At 46.2% G+C, this 23,146-nt stretch overlaps 1 protein-coding gene across 5 annotated transcripts in view; it reads right to left on the bottom strand.

The window, feature by feature from the left end:
- Stau1 (staufen double-stranded RNA binding protein 1) overlaps nucleotides 1-23,146 on the bottom strand; it is a 41,809-nt gene that overhangs the window by 1,359 nt on the left and 17,304 nt on the right. For 2 of the 5 annotated variants that reach the window (XM_041670942.1, XM_041670940.1), the window contains 10 exons: nucleotides 13,428-13,566; nucleotides 12,382-12,547; nucleotides 9,028-9,126; nucleotides 5,983-6,213; nucleotides 4,162-4,305; nucleotides 3,334-3,480; nucleotides 2,401-2,476; nucleotides 1,921-2,240; nucleotides 1,201-1,323; nucleotides 485-570 (listed from right to left, as the gene is read on the bottom strand). In XM_041670942.1, the coding sequence (XP_041526876.1) occupies nucleotides 485-570; nucleotides 1,201-1,323; nucleotides 1,921-2,240; nucleotides 2,401-2,476; nucleotides 3,334-3,480; nucleotides 4,162-4,305; nucleotides 5,983-6,213; nucleotides 9,028-9,126; nucleotides 12,382-12,547; nucleotides 13,428-13,507 (1,472 nt within the window). In that variant the 5' untranslated portion in view covers nucleotides 13,508-13,566. Of the gene's footprint in view, nucleotides 1-484; nucleotides 571-1,200; nucleotides 1,324-1,920; nucleotides 2,241-2,400; nucleotides 2,477-3,333; nucleotides 3,481-4,161; nucleotides 4,306-5,982; nucleotides 6,214-9,027; nucleotides 9,127-12,381; nucleotides 12,548-13,427; nucleotides 13,567-22,245; nucleotides 22,266-23,146 lie in introns of those variants that run through there. The other 3 variants (XM_041670941.1, XM_041670938.1, XM_041670939.1) reach the window with 3 other exon arrangements.

The raw sequence follows: 23,146 nt of genomic DNA, 5'->3' as shown, positions 1-23,146 counted from the left end.
TAGAACTGGAGGGAAGGAGGAATGTATTCTGTGTCTGAGGAAAGAGATAGTGCTCTGGGAATACTTGTCTGACATGACCAAGGACTCTAGGTTTAGTCCCCACCATCTCCATAAAGAAAAATATTTAGTTGAAAGGGTTATTTCCATAAACACGGGAAAGGCTGGAGTTTCTTCACTGGTCAAAAGCACTGGCTGTTCTTCCAGAGCATGGCATCTCAACAATCTGTAACTCCAATACCCTTTCTGGCCTGTGCCCACAAAATACCCTTACACATAAAAAAAAGTAAATAAAAAGAAGAGGTAACCCTTGGAGAAGGTGTGTCACCATGTACCATTAAAATCATGTGATCATGTGACTACTGAGAGTCAGATAAAGAAGGGTACTTCTGGGGGCCTGCAGGTGTTAAAGCCAGAATGCAGTTCTGGCAAATACTTCCTCAGAGTCAACCAACAGTGGCAGCAATTTGTGCATATGCTCACTCACGCTGACACTGGTCCATTTCCTGTTCTCGGCATCTCTGTGCTCTGTTGGTCCAGTTCAGACAGCAACTTTAAAATGTTCAATGCAGCCTAAGAGAGGGGAAGGAACAGTCAAATCACAGAACACAGGCTAAACTCACATGGAAAGGGACATCAACAAACTGCTAGCAACCTTTTAGAACTTTTTTCTTCCCAATAAAATATTTAAGTTCCCTACCCCAAACAACCAAGACAGAGTTTCTCTGTATCCCTGGCTGACCTGGAACTCACTTTGTAGACCAGACTGGCCTTGAACTCACAGTGCTGGGAAAGGCTTGCATCACCACCGCCCAGATAAAATGTTTGAATTTTTAAGATAAGGCACCAAACTGCCATTTTCCTCGGGTACCACATATTACTTTTGGCTTTTCACCTGACAGTGACCTACCATGCTCTCAACAAAAGACTCCCATGTTTCCCTCTAAATCAGAGGCGTTCGCTCCATGCAGCATTATCATCCAGTAAGTGACAAAGCTCATGTGTGCAGGCTCTTCTCTTTTAGGGTTTAACTTTATCTGAACCAGACTCTCTAAAAGGGGGCTTTCTACAGCTGCCAGAATAGGGGCTGAAGTGAGTAAGATTACAGAACTTTGTCTCTCTTCCTGAGACCACTAACAGCCCAGAGAAGGAATGTGCCAGGTGCCCAGTCAGCTTCTTGAGGCACCTCTGAGGCCCACGTACCATATCATGACAAGACTCCACATCCTTGCCGATGCCATGGCTGATGAGGGGCGGCTGCGAGGAGCAATTGATGAGAGAGACACATTCGTTCTTGTTGTTCTTGGGGAAGTCTTTGTATTCAACCTAAGGAGAAAGAGCACCGTGTGGGACACAGCCCAGAGTCCTTCAGGAGCCTACTTAGGTTTTAAATGCTGCTTCCTAAGGAAAAATATCTTCTCTCCCTGTAGACCTAAAGGACAACTTGCTGGAGTTGGTTTTCTTCCCACCAACAACCAAACTCAAGGGTTTTTGTTTTGTTTTTAAAGATTTATTTATTTATAATGTACACACTGTTCTGCCGGCATTCCAGAAGAGGGCACCGGATCTCATTATAGATGGTTGTAAGCCACCATGTAGTTGCTGGGAATTGAACTCAGATCCTCTAGGAAGAGCAGCCAGTGCTCTTAACCTCTGAGCCATCCCTCCAGCCCCCAAACTCAAGGTTTGAGGATGCGCCTTTACATGATGAGCCACCTTGTCATATGCCACAGCTATTCCTGTTGTTTTACTTCTGCGCAAAACCATACTGTACTTCTGATCTTTTAGACAAAGCATATGATCTCACTTTTTCTGGTTTCTGTGGTGCTAGGGACAGAACCCAGGATCTTGCAAACACTACAAAAGTGATCTTATGCAGAAAGAACCTAATTTAAAGATGTTATTAAAAAGACAAACAGTCACCTGGAATCCCTGGGCTCTGGAAAGGTAGTATAGTTGCTCAGAGGGTCTTGTGCGAGGTCCATGGGATACGTGGCCTGAAGAGATGTTACTCTTTAAAATGGTCTCGGCTGTGGGCGAAGTGCCCCCGTACAACAACTCGCGAGCTATCATGGCAGTTACCGTGGCCTTGGCAGGATTCGGAGCTGCCCTGGTGAAATCTTTGGTGTGGTGTCCTTGACTAACCCCAACAGCCTGAGCAACCTCCGGCACCATGGGGAGGATTCCAGCTGGCAGCTGCTGATGGCTAAGATAAGGCATCCTGAACTCGTCCTCCTTATTACCTATAAGGGACATAGAGGTCACAGCCACCTAAGAAGTTACAGTGCCACCCTTCCCACCATCCCAATCCTAGGAAGGTGGTGCCTACTGGTGCTTCACACTGTCACACAAGAACCATGCAAACCCAGACAAAGCACATTGGACCAAGAGGGTTACACTTACTAGTTCCATTTTCATCCCCATGGCTAGGTTCAAAAAACGTTACTTTCCTTCCGTCTCCTGGTTTCTTTACTGGGGTCTTAAGAAAGAAAAATAGCAGTGAGCATGGACAAGCACTGGGGTCTGTGTGCATAGTCTCTCATGTCCCCCACCACACAAACTCTGACTGCCCATGATGGCAGTCACATGGAGCAGATCATGAATGCAGAGCTGACTCTGCCAAGGACCAGAGAATGCTGGCTTCAAAGTGCTCAGCCCAGTAGGGTGCTAAGAAATGTGTATGTCTTACATTACCCAGAACTAACATCCAGAAACAGTACTTCCACAAAGGACACAAGAGGCATTTAGTGCATAACTGTCAGACACGAGGCAAGGGTGCTTACATGTACTCTACAAGGTTTTCAAATGAGAAATCTGAACGCCAAGTCCAGGTCTATGCAAATTCCATATGGAATGTCTGGGTCCCAGGTACTGACTTCACAGGCACAGAGGGAGCTATTTCTTGGTCACAAAATGGCAGAGCTCAGAAGAGACTCAGTCCTACTTTAGTCAACCCCAACAGGACAATGGCTGGAGCCAAACTAGAGATCTGGCCTGTTATTAACCATGCTATCTAGTCCCAGAAAAACCACTAGATCATGCAGACCCCTATGAAGCACAAATGACAGCCATACTTGTTCATTCCAATCCCAGCTACCCATCAGGAGAGAGCAGGACATCCTCCCAAAAATGCACATCCACCCCACAGTGACACTAAACAGACTTCAAACCACGCGTGGGACACGGTGAACTGGACAGGAACCTTCCCTCCTGCAAACACTATCAACGGACGATCCCCAGGGGGCAGGCTGCTTACTGCAGGGAAGATGAAGCCTTGCCCCAGGCTTGCCCATGCAGGGAGCTAGGCCACCTGGCAGTGAGAGTCCCAGCAGTCACCTTCTCTTCTGATTTGAGTGCTGGCTTGGCAGGCTGTGCCTGGGGAACTTTGAACCCCAGGATCTCCAGCATGTTCTCAGCAGCATTGCGCTTGGCCACCTTCTTATTGGTACCCGCTCCTTCTGCAGTGTGATTCCCAACCTTTACCTGAAGAAAACATCAAAGACCTGTGACTAAACCTTCTAAGACACAACAGGAACTGGTTGGTTGCTGCCAAAAGCCCGAGGATGACTTTACTACATGTTTTGTGTACTCTGAAACTATTCCTGTGATGGTCACAATCAAGTTAAAATCCAAGAATACTATATGGAAATGTGTGCCACAATCCCTTCCAACAGCATATTTACAAAGATAGGTATGTGTCTAGATCTAACCACAGTGAAGCCTCCTCCTCCACTCTCCTGAGGGCTGGCTGTTGGACAAGTTCCAGCATACTCTTTTAAAGCTGTTCCATCCAGAGGTATCTGGCTGCTAAATCAAAATCTGCCAGAACACTGAGAGGGTTAACAGGGACTCCTTCTCTGGCCTAGGCAGAGTAGCCTAGACCAGTCACTTCAGGCAAATTGCCAGTCTAACTTCCTCTTACCAGTTGGATCCTCATTTTCTTGCCTTTGTTTCTGTTTGGTTTTTGAGGTAGGGTCTTGCTATGTAGACCAGGCCAGCCTCAAACTCAGACCCACCTGCCTGGAGAGTACTGAGATTAAATGCATGCATCGCCAGGCCCAATGAACTGCAACATGGCCTTACTGACAGTATGTGCTGGTAGAGTATGGACCACCAGGGACTGATATGGTTGGGGAAGGGCTGTCCACAGCTGCACCAACCCACCTGCATCACAAACTCCCTGCGACGTGGAAGGCCTCGCTCTGTAAGGAGCACGTACTCCGGCTCCTTTTCCTTTTTGGCCTGCTGAATCTGTGCCAGTCTGCTAATAGGATTCATCCCCTGGCCATAATCCGGGGCTGTCTGTAGCTGAAGAGAAACAGTACAACACAGTCTGCTACGTTATACTTTCTATTCCACAGGAAATCAGCCACCCAGAGTCAGCAGTTGACAGGAGACAAAAATCTCAGTGTTGGTCTAATGGCTCAGAACCAAACCCTTTAAAAATTGAATGTGCTTTATAGTCATACTAAAACAATTTTTGTGTCACAGAAAATGGACTTCAACATTTCACTGTGAGGGGAAAGCACTCATGTCTTCACAGTAAATGAAAAGGAATATATATATTCCCCCAAAATTTGCTCAGAAAACTTCCAGGATCCCCCAAGGACAGAATCCCTTTGCATGCCCCAACCTGACACAAACGCAGTGTTTGCACGTGTCCTCTTCCACTTCCTACATGATGAAGAGGACTCCTCATGACTGGGACATTCACCTACTGGGATTTGCCATGTAAAGGGCTATGGGACCACAGTGTTTGGTCAAGAATGACAGAAAGGGTAGATGGAGTCAGGGCCATCACCCATGTTTGACTGAATAGGCACAGGGCCCACAATCTAGCTTTCTCAGTCACTAAAACCTAGAAACCACTGAAGCTTGTGTAAGCCCTTAACTGGAAGATACAGCTCAGTGGTAGAGGGCACGGCCAGCAAACCTGAGGCCTTCATTCAATCCCCAGTACTGCAAAAACAATATTATGAATTAAACACATGCCAGCTGAAGCCTGGGAAAGGAGGCTCCTTCCTCAAAGCACTTGTCAGGTGACTAAAGTGACTTGACACCGCAGCTGAAAACTGGTAAAGTGGCAGAGGCGTGGTAAAATTTAAGAAAATGAGCAGTGGATGACCCAAGTCCTGGCCCTTTAAGTGCTCAACAGGGGTCAACATTTTTTTGTTTTTAATAAAAATTTATTTTTATCTTATGTGTATGAATGTCTGGTTTGCATGTATTACCACATGTGTGCCGGGTGTCCACAGAGGGAAGGAGTCACATTCCCTAGAATTGCAGTTACAGACAATTGTGAATCACCATATGGCACTGAACCGGGATAGAGTCCTCTGCTAGGGCAGCCAGTGCTTTTAACTGCTGAGCCATTTAACTGCTGCTCCAGCCCCCTGGGTCAATGTTTTTCATTGTGTTTGTTTTTTCAGAGACAGGGTTTCTCTGTGTAACAGCCCTGGCTGTCCTGGAACTAACTCACTTTGTAGACCAGGCTGGCCCTGAACTCAGAAATGCACCTGCCTCTGCCTCCTGAGTGCTAGGATTAAAGGAGTGCACCACCACTACCCAGCTGGTCAATGTTGTCTTTCTCCCGCCCCAGACATGGGCTCGGTCATTGTTTTTTTATAGACCCATTAAGTTTCATTCAAATATCCAAAACTCTTCCAAAACAGTCTCTATGGGCTCTGGTACCCAAGACCCAGCCCTGTGTGTGCCAATTCCACCTTGAGCCCTGAACTAGAGGTGGCTCAAGACAAGAATCCACAGGTGGTCTACTACCCCACCCATTCCACAGAGACCAACAGGCTTTGATGCCCACCCCCATATTAACCTGACACTTGGATGTGTTTGTTTTCAACCATCTCTACTCCACCTGCAGCTCATGTGCTGCCTGGGAAGCATCTACTGCAAACTGTGGTGCTGGACAGCAGCCAAGCTTCTACCCTAACCACTGCAACACTGCAGCCCTGCCATACAGGCTCTCACCTTGCATGTGGGCTGACTTTTCTTCTTGATTCTGGGCTTCACTCGCTCCACAGCAGGCAGAGGTGGCAGCCTCCTCAGCTGCTCCAGCACGGCCCTTGCTGCATTCTTCTTGGAGATCTTCTTGCTTTTGCCCTCTCCTTCCCCTACAAACTCCCCGACTGAAACCCTGGTCACAAAGTTCTTCATGTGGGGTGGGCCACTCTCCCGGGCCACCTGTGTCAGAGGGTAAGACTGAGTGAAAGCGTGACAGACACTTGTTAAAAGTGGTAAGGCACACTACTTGGCACACGTGTTTCAAAGAAATGCATGTGGAGGGGATCTAATAATCATCTGTGAACACATGCAGAATATCAAAGGGGAGAGAAAGGACGGGTTTAATTGACAGCAGAGGCTTAGAAATTCAGATGGTTGTCAGGGACAACCCCACAGATGACAATGGGAATGCTAATTCCCAGACTCAAGGGTGTCCTCAAAAGGTCCCACATCCCAAGGGAAGAAAGAGACTCTCTGCAAGGACCCCATCCATTGGAGAGCCCTGACCCAATGCACCAGTGGGACAGTGATGGCGCTCGGGGCTCTGAGAAGGACTCTACCTTTGAAAAGATGCACATCCTGATCTAGTCCCTCAGAATGAGAGCACTCAACTAGCCTTCCAACACACCAAGCTCATGAAGAACGAAGGCTGAGGACTGTCACAGATGAAAGGTGACCACAAAGACAAGACTGAAAGGAGGCCCTGGGCTGCACGGCAGAACAGTAAAAACATCCCCCAAAACAGAGAGTGCAGGAAGAGGGTGTGTGTGAGGTGACAGTAGAGCTCAGCTTCCTGTACGATCACGGCATGGGCTTAAAGTCCTTCCAGTCACACATCTGTCCTGCTTCAGACTGTCCTGTCAAATCTGACAGTTTTGAAAGCAGTCGAAAGAAATGCCCAGGAAACAAAGTTCTTCAAAGAAACAGCTGTCCATGGGAGAGGAGCCCAATGGTCCACACGTCCTCAGATCAAATATATGTTGGCTTACTCTGACCTCACAGCCCACACTGAACCTGACTGGAAATTAACTATTGTGTTCATTTATTCAACAATACTTTCTGAGAATCCAGTATGGGCCAGACAATCTGCCACAAGCATCAGAAAAGGCAGGCCCTGTTCAACCCACCAATAGATGCGGCTGTGACCCTTCTGACCTGACAGTCACTCAGCAGGAATATTTCAACCAGCACCACCTAGAGATGAACCACGATGGTTCCACATCATTACCTCATGTACTGATTTGCATGAAAATATTCCCACAGCCCTAGGCACTAGAACACACTTGGTACCCAGTTGGTGGCACTGTCTGAAGAGGTCAAGGAGTTGCTAAGGAAGTAGCACATCACCGTGGATAAGCATTGCGAATACTACGGAGTCTCATCCTATTCCACTTCTCTTTTTCCTGTTTGCCACTGAAGACACAGACTCAGCACCTGCTCTTTCAGCCCCGCCTACACACTTGCTGCCATGATGGATAGACTCTTACTGCTCTGGACGCAGAAGCCAAAACAAACTCTTTCTGCCTTGGTAGTAGTATCTTAGTACAACAAGAAAAAAGTAGTAGGGGCTGGAGAGAAGGCTCAGAGGTTAAGAGCACTGGCTGCTCTTCCAGAGGTCCTGAGTTCAATTCCCAGCAACCACATGGTGGCTCACAACCATCTGTAATGAGATCTGGCACCCTCTTCTGGCATGCAGGCATACATAGAGGAAGAATGTTGTATACATAATAAATAAAATCTTTTTAAAAAAAGAAAGAAAAAAGTAGTACACCTTACAAGACCATCACTAGGGGGCACCCTGATGATTTCTCTTTGGTGGCTGCTTGACATGTCTCTGGAATGCTACCTATTCCTAAAAGCAAGTTGTGAACGTGAAGAGGGGGTAATCTAATCCCCAGATGCCACCACAATAAAAGGCTCCAAAAAGCTCTGAGACTCAGGCAGGGCAGTGACCAGTAAAAATGGATGACAAACTTATCAAGAATTCAGGGGTGATCCTGAGCAGGGATCTGGGGAGCCGGACACCTTAATCTTGGTCATCCTCTCTCCTGTCTCTAGAGCTGCACTCTCGTGCTATTCTACCCTAAGAAAGGGCATGTTTTCCTTTACAGGGAACGCTCAGGGAGAGTCTGGGATACAGCTTCCACCCAGCAACTAACTAGCCCTGTCATTCTATGTCATGTCTCCTTCCTACCCTAGCCAGCCACATGGTGCCTCCCCAAGAGAAGACAGCATATAAGACAGGAGTATCTGATTTCTGAAGCAGGGAACAAGGACAGTTCTCACACAGGCTGGTCTGGGAGGCAAGCACAGATCACCCTGCCTCTGCCCCTGGTGGGAAGTGGACATCACCTGCCAGATCATAGGACAGTTACCCTAACCTGGCTATGGAATGAAGGTTAAATGGGAAACATGCATCAGGAGAAGATCTGCATTTTATGAAATAAAATGAGGGGATCATTATAAATGCAGAATTAAAATATTCTACAAGATAACAGCTTCATGCCGCCAACACTCTGCCTTTAATCCCAACACTCGGGGAGGCAGAGGCAGGCGGATCTCTCTGAGTTCAAGGCCAGCCTGGTTCCAGAGCTAGTTCCAGGACAGGCACCAAAGCTATAGAGAAACCCTGTCAGAGAAAAAAAACGAAAAAACAAAAAACCAACAATCCTCCTTCAGGCTATTCCTCTTGGGTACGCGTTCTGCAGCCAGTCTGACTGAGCCTCCACCTAAGGAGACAGGATCTGGGAGGGAAAGTTGCTTTCCAGAGCAAGGGGAGGGACAGGGCCCGTGTGCAAGTGTGAAGATGAGCGTGGAACAGTTCACTTTCCTAGGGACAGAGACCCACAGACACTCGCAGGAAGACACAGTAACCCCTTCTCTGAGGGGACTGTCCAGCCCATCAGTATGAAGGGCCACCTTAGCTGAGCACTACTCCAGGATTTAGGAGCAAGCGGATCCCATCATGAATCCTGACAGGATCTGGTAATGACAATGTCGTGCATGTCTTACCTCAAAATTCACAGGCAAATTCCGCTTCAGTGCAATCTCAAACACTTGACTTATTTCTGATTTATTGAGGTTTTCTTCTTCTGATTCTCTTCCATTCATCTACAGAAAAATACTTGTTAGAGTCAACTTTGAGGAGCCAAGTATGGTGATATACACCTTTAATCCCAGTAATCAGGAGTCAGAGGCAGGTGTATCCCTGAGTTCAAGGCCAGCCTGGTTTACAGGCTGAGTTCTAAGATAGCCAGAACTTTATGGTCTCAAAAAAAATTAAAACATAAAAAAAATACTCAATTTTCAGTTAATCAATCTATAGTAACTGAGCCTCAGCTTTACAGAGTTAGCAATGAACCAGAGATGGAGGCCATATGGAATTGAACCTTCAGCCTCATGTCAAATACTGTACAAATTCAGCTAGTAAACACACTATAATAAGCCACAGCAGTGCCTTGGGGTACAATGGGCCTGGCGGTGCTATAGAAGGCACCAATGCTTCCAGGGAGAGTAAGAATGGCCAAGTCCGGGGCTGGAGAGATGGCTCAGAGGTTAAGAGCATTGCCTGCTCTTCCAAAGGTCCTGAGTTCAATTCCCAGCAACCACATGTGGCTTACAACCATCTGTAATGGCCTGGCCAGCAGGTATACACACAGACAGAATATTGTATACACAATAAATAAATAAATATTAAAAAAGTCCACAAGCCAGAGTCAGTCGGAGGAAAATCCCTCCGTGGTAGGCGCACAGGCATACTACAGAGGCCCTGGAAACCATGTCTGTAAATAATGCAGAGGACCAGAATGCCCAGTAGCGCTGGCTCACACAGTGCAGCAGGCAAACAGCCAAGGCACAAACCAATAAAGTCTCCTCAACCAGGGTAGAGTCCACCTTGGTACCAAGGTTCACCAGTCCTCATTCCTGGCAGGAGGGCTCAGAGGGGGGCCCAGGCCACCTCTCTTTAGCTAGGAATATGGATTCTACAGAGTTTAACAGACTCTGGACAGCTAGCTCAACACAGCACCAGCAGATCCGGACCTGACCAGGCACTGTAGCTTTCTTTTGCCAAATTTGTCAACTTCTGTTTCCAGGATTAGCCCTAAGAGGAACTCCTGGCTGAACTTGCCAACAGGCTTTGCTGTGTGGGTCAGTTCATCAAGCAGACCCGCCTACAAGAGAGCGAGCACGCTGTAAAGGTCAAGTAAGATAAGAGAAGCAAAGCTCCTGGGCACTGACCACTAACCCACAGACACCCACAGACACCCACAGACACCCACAGACACCCACAGACACCCACAGACACCCACAGACACCCACAGACACCCACAGACACCCACAGACACCCACAGACACCCACAGACACCCACAGACACCCACAGACACCCACAGACACCCACAGACACCCACAGCAACACGTGTTGATTCCAGATCCACACCAGTGCTTTCTCCTCCTCCTCCACAATGTGTTCGCTTCCTTCCTAGCGAGGGCCCTTTCATTGCAGCCTCATCAGCATTGTGTGCCCAGTGCCTGGATGGGTCCTTACTCCTCAACAGGAAGGGCCCTGGCCTTCTTTTCCTTATGGGCTAGCCATATTGCTCAAGCTGGACTCAAGGGACACTCCTGCCTCAACCTCCTAATCAGCTGGGACCAGAGGGGCACATCACTCCCTGGCCTTGTGCCGGCTTCTTATAGGGCACCTCTTAAAGCCCATTTTACAACCAAGTGCCATGAAAGCTGAGCATCTAAAAGGTTTAGTTTGAAATTTAACTTTGTGTGAGGGAACCAGGCCACCTCAGACATCACCCTCAGGCCCCACCCTTCTTTGAGACACTCTCTCACTAGCATGGAGCTGCTCAAGCAGCTACTGGCTGACAATTTAAGAATTACTCTTCTTGCCAGGCAGAGGTGGCACACACCTTTAGTCCCAGCACTTGGGAGGCAAAGGCAGGCAGAGCTCTGAGTTGGTGGCCAGCCTGGTCTAGTGAGTTCAAGGCAGAGAAGGCTACAGAGAGAAACACTGTCTCAAATAAACCAAAAAAAAAAAAAAAAGAATTACTCTTCAGTCACAGAAAAGAAAAACAAAACATTCAGATTCCTTTCCTAACCATGGAACTCTTAAATTGCAGCCCAGGGCTGATAGCATAGCTCAGTGTATGATTAGCATCAACCTTCCACAACAGGAAAACAAAACAAAGAAAGACCCCAAATTCATAAACACTCCTCTCTTCCAGAAGTGGCTTCTCCACACTGAGAATGCCAGAGAAGCAGTTGGATTATACATGTACAAGAATTAAGCTGAAAAAAAAAAAAAAAGAATTAAGCTGAGTTTATCTAATGTGATCTTTAATAAAAACAACATAAAACATGAGGCTCCTTGTCTCCCTCCTTTGGCTCCAGGCCTGCCTAGCCTATAAAACATGGCAGGAGCCAGGCTGTGATTTCTGGGAATGAGCCTTAAGAACCAGTTTCCATTTCCTGTCTTCAAGGATGCTCTTTTTTTTTTTTTTTAATTATTTTTAGTTTATATGCACTGGTATTTTGCCTGTGCATGTCTGTGAAGGTGTTGTATTTTCTGGAACTGAAGATACAGACAGACACCATGTGGGTGCTGGGAACTGAACCCAGGTCCTCTGGAAGAGCTGCCAGTGCTCTTAACCACTAAGCCATCTCTCCAGTCCAAGGACACTCATTCTTCAGTCACCAAACTGTGAGGAAGTGCAAACAGTCCCAGCAGAGGGAACTAAACAGGAACTATGGTCCATGCAGAGGGAGTCATTTTGTCACTAGGCCCTCCCTCCCAATTGCTGGTGAACTTCCTGTGCCAAAACTAAGCAGAGAGGACAAGCTGCCACACCTATAGCCCTGCCAAGCTGCAGGGTGAGCAAAAACCTGTACCGTGTTCTGGGACAGTGTGCTAGAAAGACAGCAATTCTCTAACTTAATACCACAAATCAGTGGGGTCTAGCTGGGTGTGCTGGCTTCACAGCTTTGATTTCAGCACTTAGGAGGCAGAGGCAGGCAGAGTTCTGTGAGTCTGAGGCCAGCCTGGTCTACATTGCCAGTTCTGACCAACCAGAGCTACACAGTGAAAGAAAGGAGAGAGAGAGAAAGAGAGCGCACATCAATCAGCAGCTCCAACAGCTCGGTGTCAGCACTGAGAAAGAGCCCCGCCTTCCCAGCACACTCCCTTCATGTCCACGTCACTCGGGCTGTGCCAGAGTAGAAAGAAAGGAAAGGCTGCTCGGCTTTCCTGCGGAGACGTTTAGGAGACATCTCCAGGCCACAGAATGTCGATGGTTATCAGCCTATGACTACAGACAGCGTCAGCAGCAGCGGGCTGTCCCAGGCCTGTGTCCACCTACCTCCAGCCTCTCTGGTGGAGGCTCATTCTGCAGAGTCCTCAGTGCTCTGGCGGTAGCATCGTGTTTCACAGCTTGTCTCGTCTTTCCTTTCCCGTTAAACTGCTGTCCTCCCACAGAAAGCTCAACTTGGTAGAGTAATGGCGGAACTGGAAATGGGTAAAAGTACCTACAAATAGAGGGTGGGGGTTTCAGTCTCCGGTTGGTAAGTCACCCATGCCTTCTTCAGCAAATCCCACATTTCCTGTACTGTGGTCTCATCACTGTGTTTGCAGCACAGTGGAGGCTGCCTCAAGGCTCACACTGAACTACAGCTGCTGCAGAGGACAGACAGACAAGCAGGGGACGAGTCACACTGACGTCAAGCTCGTGGCTGACTCTCCATGTGGCTGTACTGGCAGGGTCCAGGACGGACTGGGTGCGCTCAGACAAACTCAGCTCACTTTATGCATTCACACATCTCCCAAGCAATCTGGGGATTTTAAGGGTGAAGCCTTTTAGAAAGGACCCTCATTTCTGAAATTTCAGTAACACCAAATTCAAGAGTCGGTTCCTTCAACTTCAAAGTCTGTATTTTTGAGGTTTTGCTACTTCCCACTTCATCAGAGGAAGGAAGGAAAATAAACGTCTACTTCGATCACTGATCTATTCACTAACATCTCACTCCTTACAACAAAGGCTTGCAGCAACACATCGGATCTCATGTAGCCCAGGCTGGCCAGGCTACTATGCAGCAGGTGATCTTTCTGCCTCCACCTCTTGAGCGCTGGGATTACAGGCATTCTGGAAGCACACTAGGTTTCAGTACTTCTCAGTGTTCATCAGTCTTAGTGTCTGACAAAGTACAACAGTCAACAAACAGCAGGCAGGAAGCATGTGTTGCAGGGCCCAGGGTGGCCTGACGGTGAGTGTGAGCAGCTGCTCCCCAGGAACCTGCTCCGGCCATCTGCCAAGACAACACCAATGGCACACCCTAACCCCAATCAGGCCAAATCATGACTCCTGTCACAATTTATAGACATCCCAGCTATTTCCACCCCAGCACATACCTGGGGGGATAGGCACCTCCACGCATGCCGTAGCTGTAGGTGGACTGCATCCGAGAGTGAGGGTCCACGGGCTTATACATTGGTTTTCTTTCCAGTTTCACACAAAGTGCATTGAGCTCAGCGGTAGGACCTATACTTTCTGCAACACAAAATCATACAAACAACAGTTTCAGGCCCTGGACCCTGATGAGCATGCCTGTAAATCAGACTCAAGAGAATGTACTACAAAGAGCTGAGTCCTCTACCCCTGAACATCCATTGGGAAACCCAAGAATCTACAGTGTACAGAACCACAGGAAAAACCTGGGAAAGACAAGGCAAGTAGATTATCTGGAGAAGGCAAATAAGAACCAGAAAACACTCAGATGTCTCTGACTTGACATTACAGTGAGGCTCAACTATGGTCCCAGATGACAGGAAACCCAGTTTCATTTTCATATACACCGAGAGAGATTTTACCTCAAAAATCATCCATATGAGAAAACAGAGACTAGGGCTCAACAGGAAGACCACTTGTGGTCCAATCATGAGACCAGTTTAGATCCCTGCACCAACATAAGGAACCTGGCTCCCACACACACCTGTAACCCCAGCTCTAACAGGAGGATTACAGGCTTCCAACCTAGCTGAGAACATGAGCCTGAGCTGTAGGGATAGTCCCACCTCTAAGGCTTAGGGAGACAGTGACATGAGAAATCACCTGATGCTACCTTTGAACGCCACACATAGCACACACATCTTCACAAAGTGTTCAAACAGCCTGAAGAGATTACTGTCACTCCACACACCCCATCGTAAACAACACTGAGAGTGGGGTGGGCTAGACAGATGCTGAGCCATCAAAAGCACTAGGTGCCCTTCCAGAGGATCCAGGTTTAATTCTTTGTACCTACAAGATAAAACTATGTAACTCCAGCTCCTAAGGATCTAACACTCTCTGCTGGCCTCTGGAAGCACCAGGCAACAGTGGTAGGCAGGTAAACACTCACACACATAAATCAGTAATTAAAAATGAGAAAACACCCCTTTTGGTCCTTGGAGATGACACAGTAGATTAAGGTGCTTACTGTCTAACCTGAAGATCTAAATAAGCAATGCAGGCAAGTTGTCCGCTACCTCCACTTAGCACTGCCATACAAGTACCAAACATACACAATGAAGAAATAAACCTTTAAAACGAAAACTATAATCTCAGCACCAGGGAGGCTAAGGAAGAAAGATTATAAATGTGAGACCAGCCTAAGCTGCGTATCTCAAAAACAAACAAACAGTGCTGGAGAGATGGCTCAGCTGTTAAGAGCACTGGCGGCTCTTCCAAAGGTTCTGAGTTCAATTCCCAGCAACCACATGGTGGCTCACAACCATCTGTAATGAGATCTGGTGCCCTCTTCTGGTCTGCAGGTATACACACAGGCAGAACACTGTATACATAGTAATTAACAACAAACAAACAAACACAACAAACAGAACAACACTAGCAACAGCAAGCTTGATTAGTGCCATGAAAACTCCATTTAGGGGCTGGAGAGATGGAGTAGTGGTTAAGAGCATTGGTTGTTCTTCCCGAGTCCACAGATTTGATTCCCATCATCACCTGGTTGCTTGCAAAGACCTGTAGCTCCAGTTCCAAGAAATCTAACACCCTATTTGGCCTCCAAAAGCACCAAGTGCACAAGTACTACACACATATATTCAGGCAAAACAATACACATTTTTAAAAAAAGAGAAGCTGGGTAGTGGTGGCACGCGCCTTTAATCCCAGCACTTAGGAGGCAGAGACAGGCAAATCTCTTAAATTCAAAGTCAGTCTGGTCTACAGAGTGAGTTACAGGACAGCCCACGCTACACAGAGAAATTCTATCTCGAAAAACCAAAAGAAAGAAAAGAAAATTCACCTTTAAATGCCTTTAAGATATTATGTAGAAGCCGGGCGGTGGTGGCACACGCCTTTAATCCCAGCACTTGGGAGGCAGAGGCAGGTGAGTTCGAAACCAGCCTGGTCTACAAGAGCTAGTTCCAGGACAGGCTCCAAAACCACAGAGAAACCCTGCCTCGAAAAAAAAAAAAAAAAACAAAAAAAAAAAGATATTATGTAGAGAAAAATAAGAATGATTTTGATTTTATATTAAAATTGGCTCAACTAAATTTAGTCTATGAATCAAATTCCTAAGAATATGAATGGGCTTGCACAATCAGAAGGTCAAATGAGTTACTGTTCTTCCTCATAACAGAATTCAGCGTCTCTGTGTGTGTGTGTGAGAGAGAGAGAGACAGACAGACAGACATAATTGCATTTTAAGAACACCCTCGGGGCTGGAGAGATGGCTCAGAGGTTAAAGAGCATTGCCTGCTCTTCCAAAGGTCCTGAGTTCAATTCCCAGCAACCACATGGTGGCTCACAACCATCTGTAAAGAGATCTGGCGCCCTCTTCTGGCCTTCAGGCATACAGACAGAATATTGTATACATAATAAATAAATAAATATTTAAAAAAAAGAACACCCTCAACTGCTGGGCAGTGTTGGCACACACCTTATATCCCAGCACTCAAAAGGCAGAGAGGCAGGCTGATCTATGAGTTCAAGGTCTATAAAATGAGAAACCCTCAATCACTCTGAACAGCTGTGACTGAGAGAAGACACAGACCACCACAGAGAAATTAAAGGCAAAAAGGTTGACCTGAGATGCTCGGAATTTCTCCTGATTACCAAGGACTGGGACTGTAACTAGAGCCCACCAGCCACAGCCTCCTGCATGTGCCTCCCAAACACATCCCTAGGTTCCTAATCTGCTAGCCCTTGTTTGAAGCACTGTGACCTAGCAGGTTGCATGTAGGCAGGGTCTTCTCACCCTTGTTAATCATTGGGAAACACAGAAGCAACACTGCTGATGGACAAATTATAAGCAATACTGCCATACTGAGTTGACATGGTTCTACTAAAAACCTACGCTCTTGACAAACTACACAGCCTTACCCAGGGAAAGGCACTTCATCATGCTTGTCCTCAACCTAAAACACTGCATGGGGAAGCATCTCCGCATGAGTCCTCTGAGACCACCCAGTCAGGGACCTCAGACTGAGATGGTGAGGAGGAATCTGCCATTCACAGTGGAGGACCGACGCTTAGGAAGCCATCAGGACATACTGGGCAGCCTCAAGACACATTTTTGAAAGAAGACTTTCTTAGCCCAGACAGACTGCCAGATTCCTCCCTTCCTGTGCTTTTAAGAAAGTTCTTCCTTTCCCTAGCTGTGGCAGCAGCTGTACTGAGAACAACCACAAACCACCTCCAGGGCTGGGGTCAACCTGGACCCTGGGCACTTCTGGTGGGTGTGGTTTAGAAGACTGCCCAGCAACGTAGAAAGATGTTTTTTCACTTTTCGTTGTGAGACAATGTCACATTATTGAGATGCACCGACAGAAAGAGACCCTTCAAATACAGTTATGCTGGTTTGTAAAGACTGGTTTTTATTTTATGTGTTATGGATGCACCGACAGAAAGAGACCCTTCAAATACAATTATGCTAGTTTGTAAAGACTGATTTTTATTTTATGTGTATGGATGTTTTGCCTGTATGCATACCACATGTGTGCCTAGTGCCCGAGGAGACCAAAGAATGTGTAGTATTCCCTAAGTGGGGTGACAAACAGTTGAGAACTGCCATATGGTGCTAGGAACTGAACCCATGTCCTCAGGAAGCACAGTGACTGCTTTTAACCACTAAGCCACCACTCTCGCTCCTGATTTTAATCAGATATCAGACAGACTGAAAGAACTAAAGGCAGACAAGAGGGTCCCAAGGGTTAGAATATTTATGGCAAATCAATCATAGCACTTGGGAATTGTTTACTCCAAACCTACACAATCTCATGTGACTTAAGAGTTTTAAAAGCCAAATACTCCAGGCTGGAGAGATGGCTCAATGGTTAAGAGCACTGGCTGCTCTTCCAGAGATTCAAATTCAATTCCCAACAACCACATGATGGCTCACAACCATCTACAGTGGGATCGGATGACCTCATCTGTCGTAAAGGTGTACACACAAATAGAACACTCGTACATAAAATAAATCTGGAAGGAAGGAACGAAGGAAGGAAGGAAGGAAAAGAAAGAGCCAAATACTCCAAGAGAGTATGTATTTTCTTGATCTACCTTGCAAGGGTAAAAGTAGAGGCAATTCGTTGGGCAACGGTGGCTCACTCCTTTAATCCCAGCACTCAGGAGACAGGCACAGGTGGATCTCTGTGAGTTCAAGGCCAGCCTGGTCTACAGAGCTAGTTCCAGGAGAGGCTCCAAAGCTACAGAGAAACCCTATCTAGAAAAACCAAAATAAGAAGAAAAAAAAAGTGGAGGCAATTCTCAGTGAGCCAGGCATAGTGGTGCACATTTGGGAGGCAGAGGCAGATCGGTGAGTTCAAAACCAGCGTGGTCTAGGTCAGGACAGTCAGGGTTACACAAAGAAACCTTGCCTAGAAAACCCAAAAGAAATAAAAATAAAGGCAACTGTCTAAAATCTGTGAGCTTGTATTTTGAGCCACAGTCCCATGTGCAGTAGTACAGAAACCAGACAACCTTGTCTGTATAAGCCATCAGAGAAGATTGGACAATCATTTACCCCAGAGAGGTAGGCCTTGCTCAGACACAAACTTGATTCAGGCTAAACCATGCTGACAGCTGACTCATTCACAAGATAAATTTGGATTTTTCTCCTTGGATTTTCCATGGTGGAAGAGACTGAAAATTAACCAAATTCATGGACATTAGCAGCAGTATGTATGACTTCTAGTTTCCCAGGGATGGAAAACTGCAAAGCATGCTGGGAGTGTATGCTTAGAGAAGACAAAACCAGAATCATTCCTGAACCACCTATAGCCGAGAAACCTAGGAAAGTGAGTAAGTACTGTGTCTTCATAGGGCTAGGGCTACCGTTCATTGAAACAGCCCTGACCTAGCATACATTGCAGTTCCATACCCAGCACTGCAAACTAACAACAGAGAGAGCACACACCTAGGACAGACACAACCGGAGCCTGACAGGCACTGCTGCTGGAGCAGCCTGTAAGCCCACAAGCAGGGCCCCTGAGCAGGCTGCCATGCCAAAGCTCAGCTAAGGGTGCATCTCTAGCTCCCAGTCATAACTGCTGTTCTCAAACCTGGCTTCTCATTCCTTGAACATTCTTAAAGACTGCTGTTCTCCACTGTGATCTATTTTTGACAATTATGTAAGTAAAATGCCATGGCCCTGTGGGAGTCTTACAAAGTGAACCACCTAGGCCAGCCTGGTCTACAGAGTGAGTTTCAGGACAGGCTCCAAAGCTGTCCACAGAGAATCCCTGTCTTGAAAAAACAAAAAAACAAAAACAAAAACAAAGTGAACCACGTGCAAACGGAACAGTGCACACACATGGCTGGCAAAGTAGCTCAGTGAGGCTGAAGGCTGAGTTTGAGGCCTGGAAGGCAGGAAGAAAGCTGACTCTACAGAGCTGTCCTCCAACCTCCACACGCAAGGTATGGTATAGGTGTATACATGTAGGATACACAATACATAATTTAGATCTTTAAAACTACGCCTGTTGCCAGGCATAGAGATGCAGGCATTTAATCTGGCAAATGGGAGGCAAAGACAAGCATAGCTTTGTAAATCTGTGACCAGCCTTGGTCTGCCCAGTGAGTTCCAGTGTAGCCAGAACTGCATAATGAGACCCTATCTCAAAAAAGTAAGAAAACAAACAAAACAAAACCCAACTGTAATCCCAACATTCAGGAGGCTGACTCAGGAGACGTGCTTTGAGTTCAAGGACAGCCTAAGTTACCTGGAGTTCAAGTCACCCTGGGCTTTGTGGTAAGGCACTTCTCCAGGCAAGCAAAGACATGGCGGAAAGGTGTGGTGATGCACACCTTCAATCCCACCTGGGAAATAGAGGCAGATGGATCTCAATGAGTTTGAGGCCAACCTGGTCTACATATTTCCTGGACAGTCAGAGCTACATAAAGGGATCCTGTCTCAAAAATAAACAAAAAAAAGAAAAAGCAGTAAATCCCAGGGGAATACAATGGTCTGTGCTTTTCCCTTAGGACAGTCAAACACATCTGGAGAGAAGTGAGGTGACAATCGGGAATGCCATCCTGTGAAGCAGGCTAAAGGATTCTGATGTAGCAGATTAAATTGTGGAACAGCTAAGCAAAAAAGAGCCAGGATCTTTATAGATCTGCACGCCTTTAATCCCAGTACTCAGGAGGCAGAGGCAGGTGAAGTTCTGAATTTGAGGCCTGTCTGGTCTACAAAGTGAGTTCCAGGACAGCCAGGGCTACACAGATTAAAAAATGAAGAACAGATTTACACATCAGACAAATACGCTCAGAGAGTAAAAGACCTTTGCCAATAAAGCTAGATGAGCTAAATTCTGTTCCCAAGTCTTAAATTGTCCTTTGACCTCCACACTCACACAAGTGTCCACACACGCACACGCATGATTTATTAAAGCAAAACAATGTTTTGTAACAGACAGATTTATAAAATAAAATTAAAAAAATGAGACAAGCAAGAACGGTGTCCACAGAAGGGCAGCTATCCAGACAGGGCTGTAAAGTTTGTTACAGGTACCCTGGTGTGGAAGCACTCAAACTCACACGCATGTGTGCAATGATCTCGTCACACTAGGGAAGAAGGAAGCACCTGTATGTTCTTCCTCCAAGTGTGTCAAGACTTTCCTAACTCATGACATCTTTAGTTATTTTTCATTTCCTAGTGACCAGATCTGAAAACCTTTAAATGCATCCCTTTTCAAAAGAAATCTGTTTCTTTCTTTAGTTTCTAACCAGCCCTCCTTACGGGCTCTGAAGTACCCTACAATTTTCCTGACTTAAACTCACTTAAATTCAAAATAAAAATTAAGGGCCTACATACATGACAACTCGGTGAACAAAAGCTTTGGATGCCAAGCCTGGAACAACACGATAAGAGAGAACAGAGCCTCATCAAGTGTCCTGGTTGACACTTGACACAACTTGACAAAGTGCTGGAGGAAAGGGCCACCGGACTGCTTAGACCCAAAATAATCACACAGAAACTGTATTAATTAAATCACTCCGTGGCCCATTAGCTCTAGCTTCTTATTGGCTAACTCTTATATATTAATTTAACCCATTTTTATTAATCTGTATATCACAAGGTCATGGCCTACCAGCAAAGTTGCAGCATATCTGTCTCTGGCACCTCCCTGGCATCTCTAACTCCGCCTTCTTTCTCCCATGCTATAAGCCAAGCCAGTTCTTTATTCATTAACCAATAAAAGCAACACATAGACAGAAGGACCTCCCACACCACAAAAGCTAGAGTCATGACACAGGAGAAGAGGGATCCTCACTTGAGAAAATGCTTCTATAAGACTGGGCTGTAGGCAGGCCTGTGGGGATTTTCTTAATTAGTGATTGATGGGGAGCGGGCCGTACACTGCAGGTGGTACCATCCTGGTAGTCCTGGCTTCCATAAGAAAGCAGGCTGAGCAAGCCAGTAAGCAGCACCCTTCAATGGCCTCTGCATCAGCTCCTGCCCCCAGGTTCCTGTAATGTTTGGAGTTCCTGCCCTGACCTCCTTCAGTGAGAACAGTAACTATGAAAGTGTAAGCCAAATAAACCCTTTCTTTTCCACGTTACTTTGGTCATGGTACTTCAATTAATTAATGAATTATTTAATCAATCAATCAATCAATTAATGTGTTTTTGTGTTTGTTTGGTTGGCTTGCTTTTGAGACAGGGTTTTTCTGTGTAGCTCTAGCTATCCTAGCATTAGCTTAGTAAACCAGGCTGGCTGTGAACTTACAGAAATCCTCCTGCCTCTGCCTCCCAAGTGCTGGGATTAAAGGAGTGCACCACCACTGTCCAGCTCTGGTCATGTTATTTTATCACAGCAACAGTAACCCAAACTGAGACACCAAGTTGCCCTCTGACCGCCAAATGCATGCCACAGTATATATTCACAAACGTAAATACACGCAAGCAAACATAAATATATATATATATATATATATATATATATATATATATATTTTGCTGGGCACTAGTGGTGCATGCCTTTTAATCTCAGCACTCAGAGGCAGAGGCTGACAGATCTCTGAGTTTGAGGCCAGCCTGGTCTACAGAGCAAGCTCCAGGGCAGCCAAGGCTACAGAGAAACCCTGTCTCAAATAAATTATAGATAAATAGATAGATAGATAGATAGATAGATAGGCAGACAAACAGACGGATAGATAGATTTCAAGAAAAATTAATGAATGTTAATGACTCTGGTCTTGTAGTATCTGGCCACCCCTTTTTCTTGGTGAAAACTTTGCTGATGCCCTGAAAAGTGACTCAGACAGAAAAAGAGTTCATTAGTTCTGAGAAGTCATTCAAAAGGCAAAACTTTGATAGAACAATGACTATTCCAAGTGGTATTTCCTGTTCATGTCATTCTGCCAGCTTCCAAACTCTGAAACAGAGGAGGTTTGGGTTGGAGCAGTTACATGTCTGTCTACCCCACATCCAACCAAGGTTCCCTATCTGTTTTTGCTTGTTTGGTTTTTTAATATTTTGGTTTTTTAATATTTATTTATTTATTATGTATACAATATTCTGTCTGCATGTATGCCTGTAGGCCAGAAGAGGGCACCAGACCTCATTACAGATGGTTGTGAGCCACCGTGTGGTTGCTGGGAATTGAACTCAGGACCTTTGGAAGAGCAGGCAATGCTCTTAACCATGCTCAGCTTAACCGCTGAGCCATCTCTCCAGACCCCAAGGTTCCCTATCTGGACACAGAAGTGTAGACAGCAATACCTCCTTCTGCTTCCTAAAAGGAAAGTGGAGCACCTCAGCACTACCTCTGGAAGCTGCCAGTCAGATGGGAAGCCAGACGAGGAGAGGCCGAACTCTTCTTTGTTGTGCTGGAGGACGTGCTACAGGGCTGTGAGCTGGTCTAAGTGCAGGTGTGGTGAGCAGGCAGCTAGCAGAAAGCTAGAAGACGCCCATCCTTGTTTGGTGTCTGGCTCCCAGAGACAGCAGCAGATACAATCTGAATTAGAACTTCACGATGAGAAAGGCCACTCCCAGCAAAATGAACAACGTGCAAACTAACAGCTTTCGATGCAGCTAAGCCAGAGCAATGGAATCTAAATCTCTACATGAAAGTAGCGAGGGAAAGAAAATAAAAAGCTAAATTACAGAGGCAGAAGAGTAATTGCTGAAATGCCAGTCAATCCTGGCATTACCTCAGTTACAAAACAGTCCATGCAACATGTAGCTACGCTGATCAGTTAGAAGTCTACAGCTCCTTCTCATGCTGCTGCATCCTAGTTTGCATTTCATGCAGTGATTTAAGATGGTTTGCCATACCCATGCAATGTGTGGTCATATTGCAAAGAGAATCGGCGATGTGTAGTGCTTAATATATTTTTAAAAAATATTTATTTATTTATTGTGTATATAATATTCTGTCTGTGTGCATGTCTGCAGGCCAGAAGAGGGCACCAGACCTCTTTAAAGATGGTTGTAAGCCACCATGTGGTTGCTGGGAATTGAACTCAGGACCTTTGGAAGAGCAGGCAATGCTCTTAACCACTGAGCCAACTCTCCAGCCCAGTGCTTAATATTTATAGGATATGGAAAGACCTCCTTGTCTCAAACCTGTGAGAAATTGAAAGCAACCTGGGTAGTGACACCATTAGCAGGTCACTAGGAA

This window comes from Microtus oregoni, unplaced genomic scaffold (genome assembly GCF_018167655.1).
Source record: "Microtus oregoni isolate MIOR12 unplaced genomic scaffold, Mior012 000020F_ref0000438, whole genome shotgun sequence".
Classification (NCBI taxonomy): domain Eukaryota; kingdom Metazoa; phylum Chordata; class Mammalia; order Rodentia; family Cricetidae; genus Microtus; species Microtus oregoni.
The sequence above is the reverse complement of the archived record's forward strand: the minus strand, read 5'-3'. Positions and strand labels throughout refer to the sequence as shown.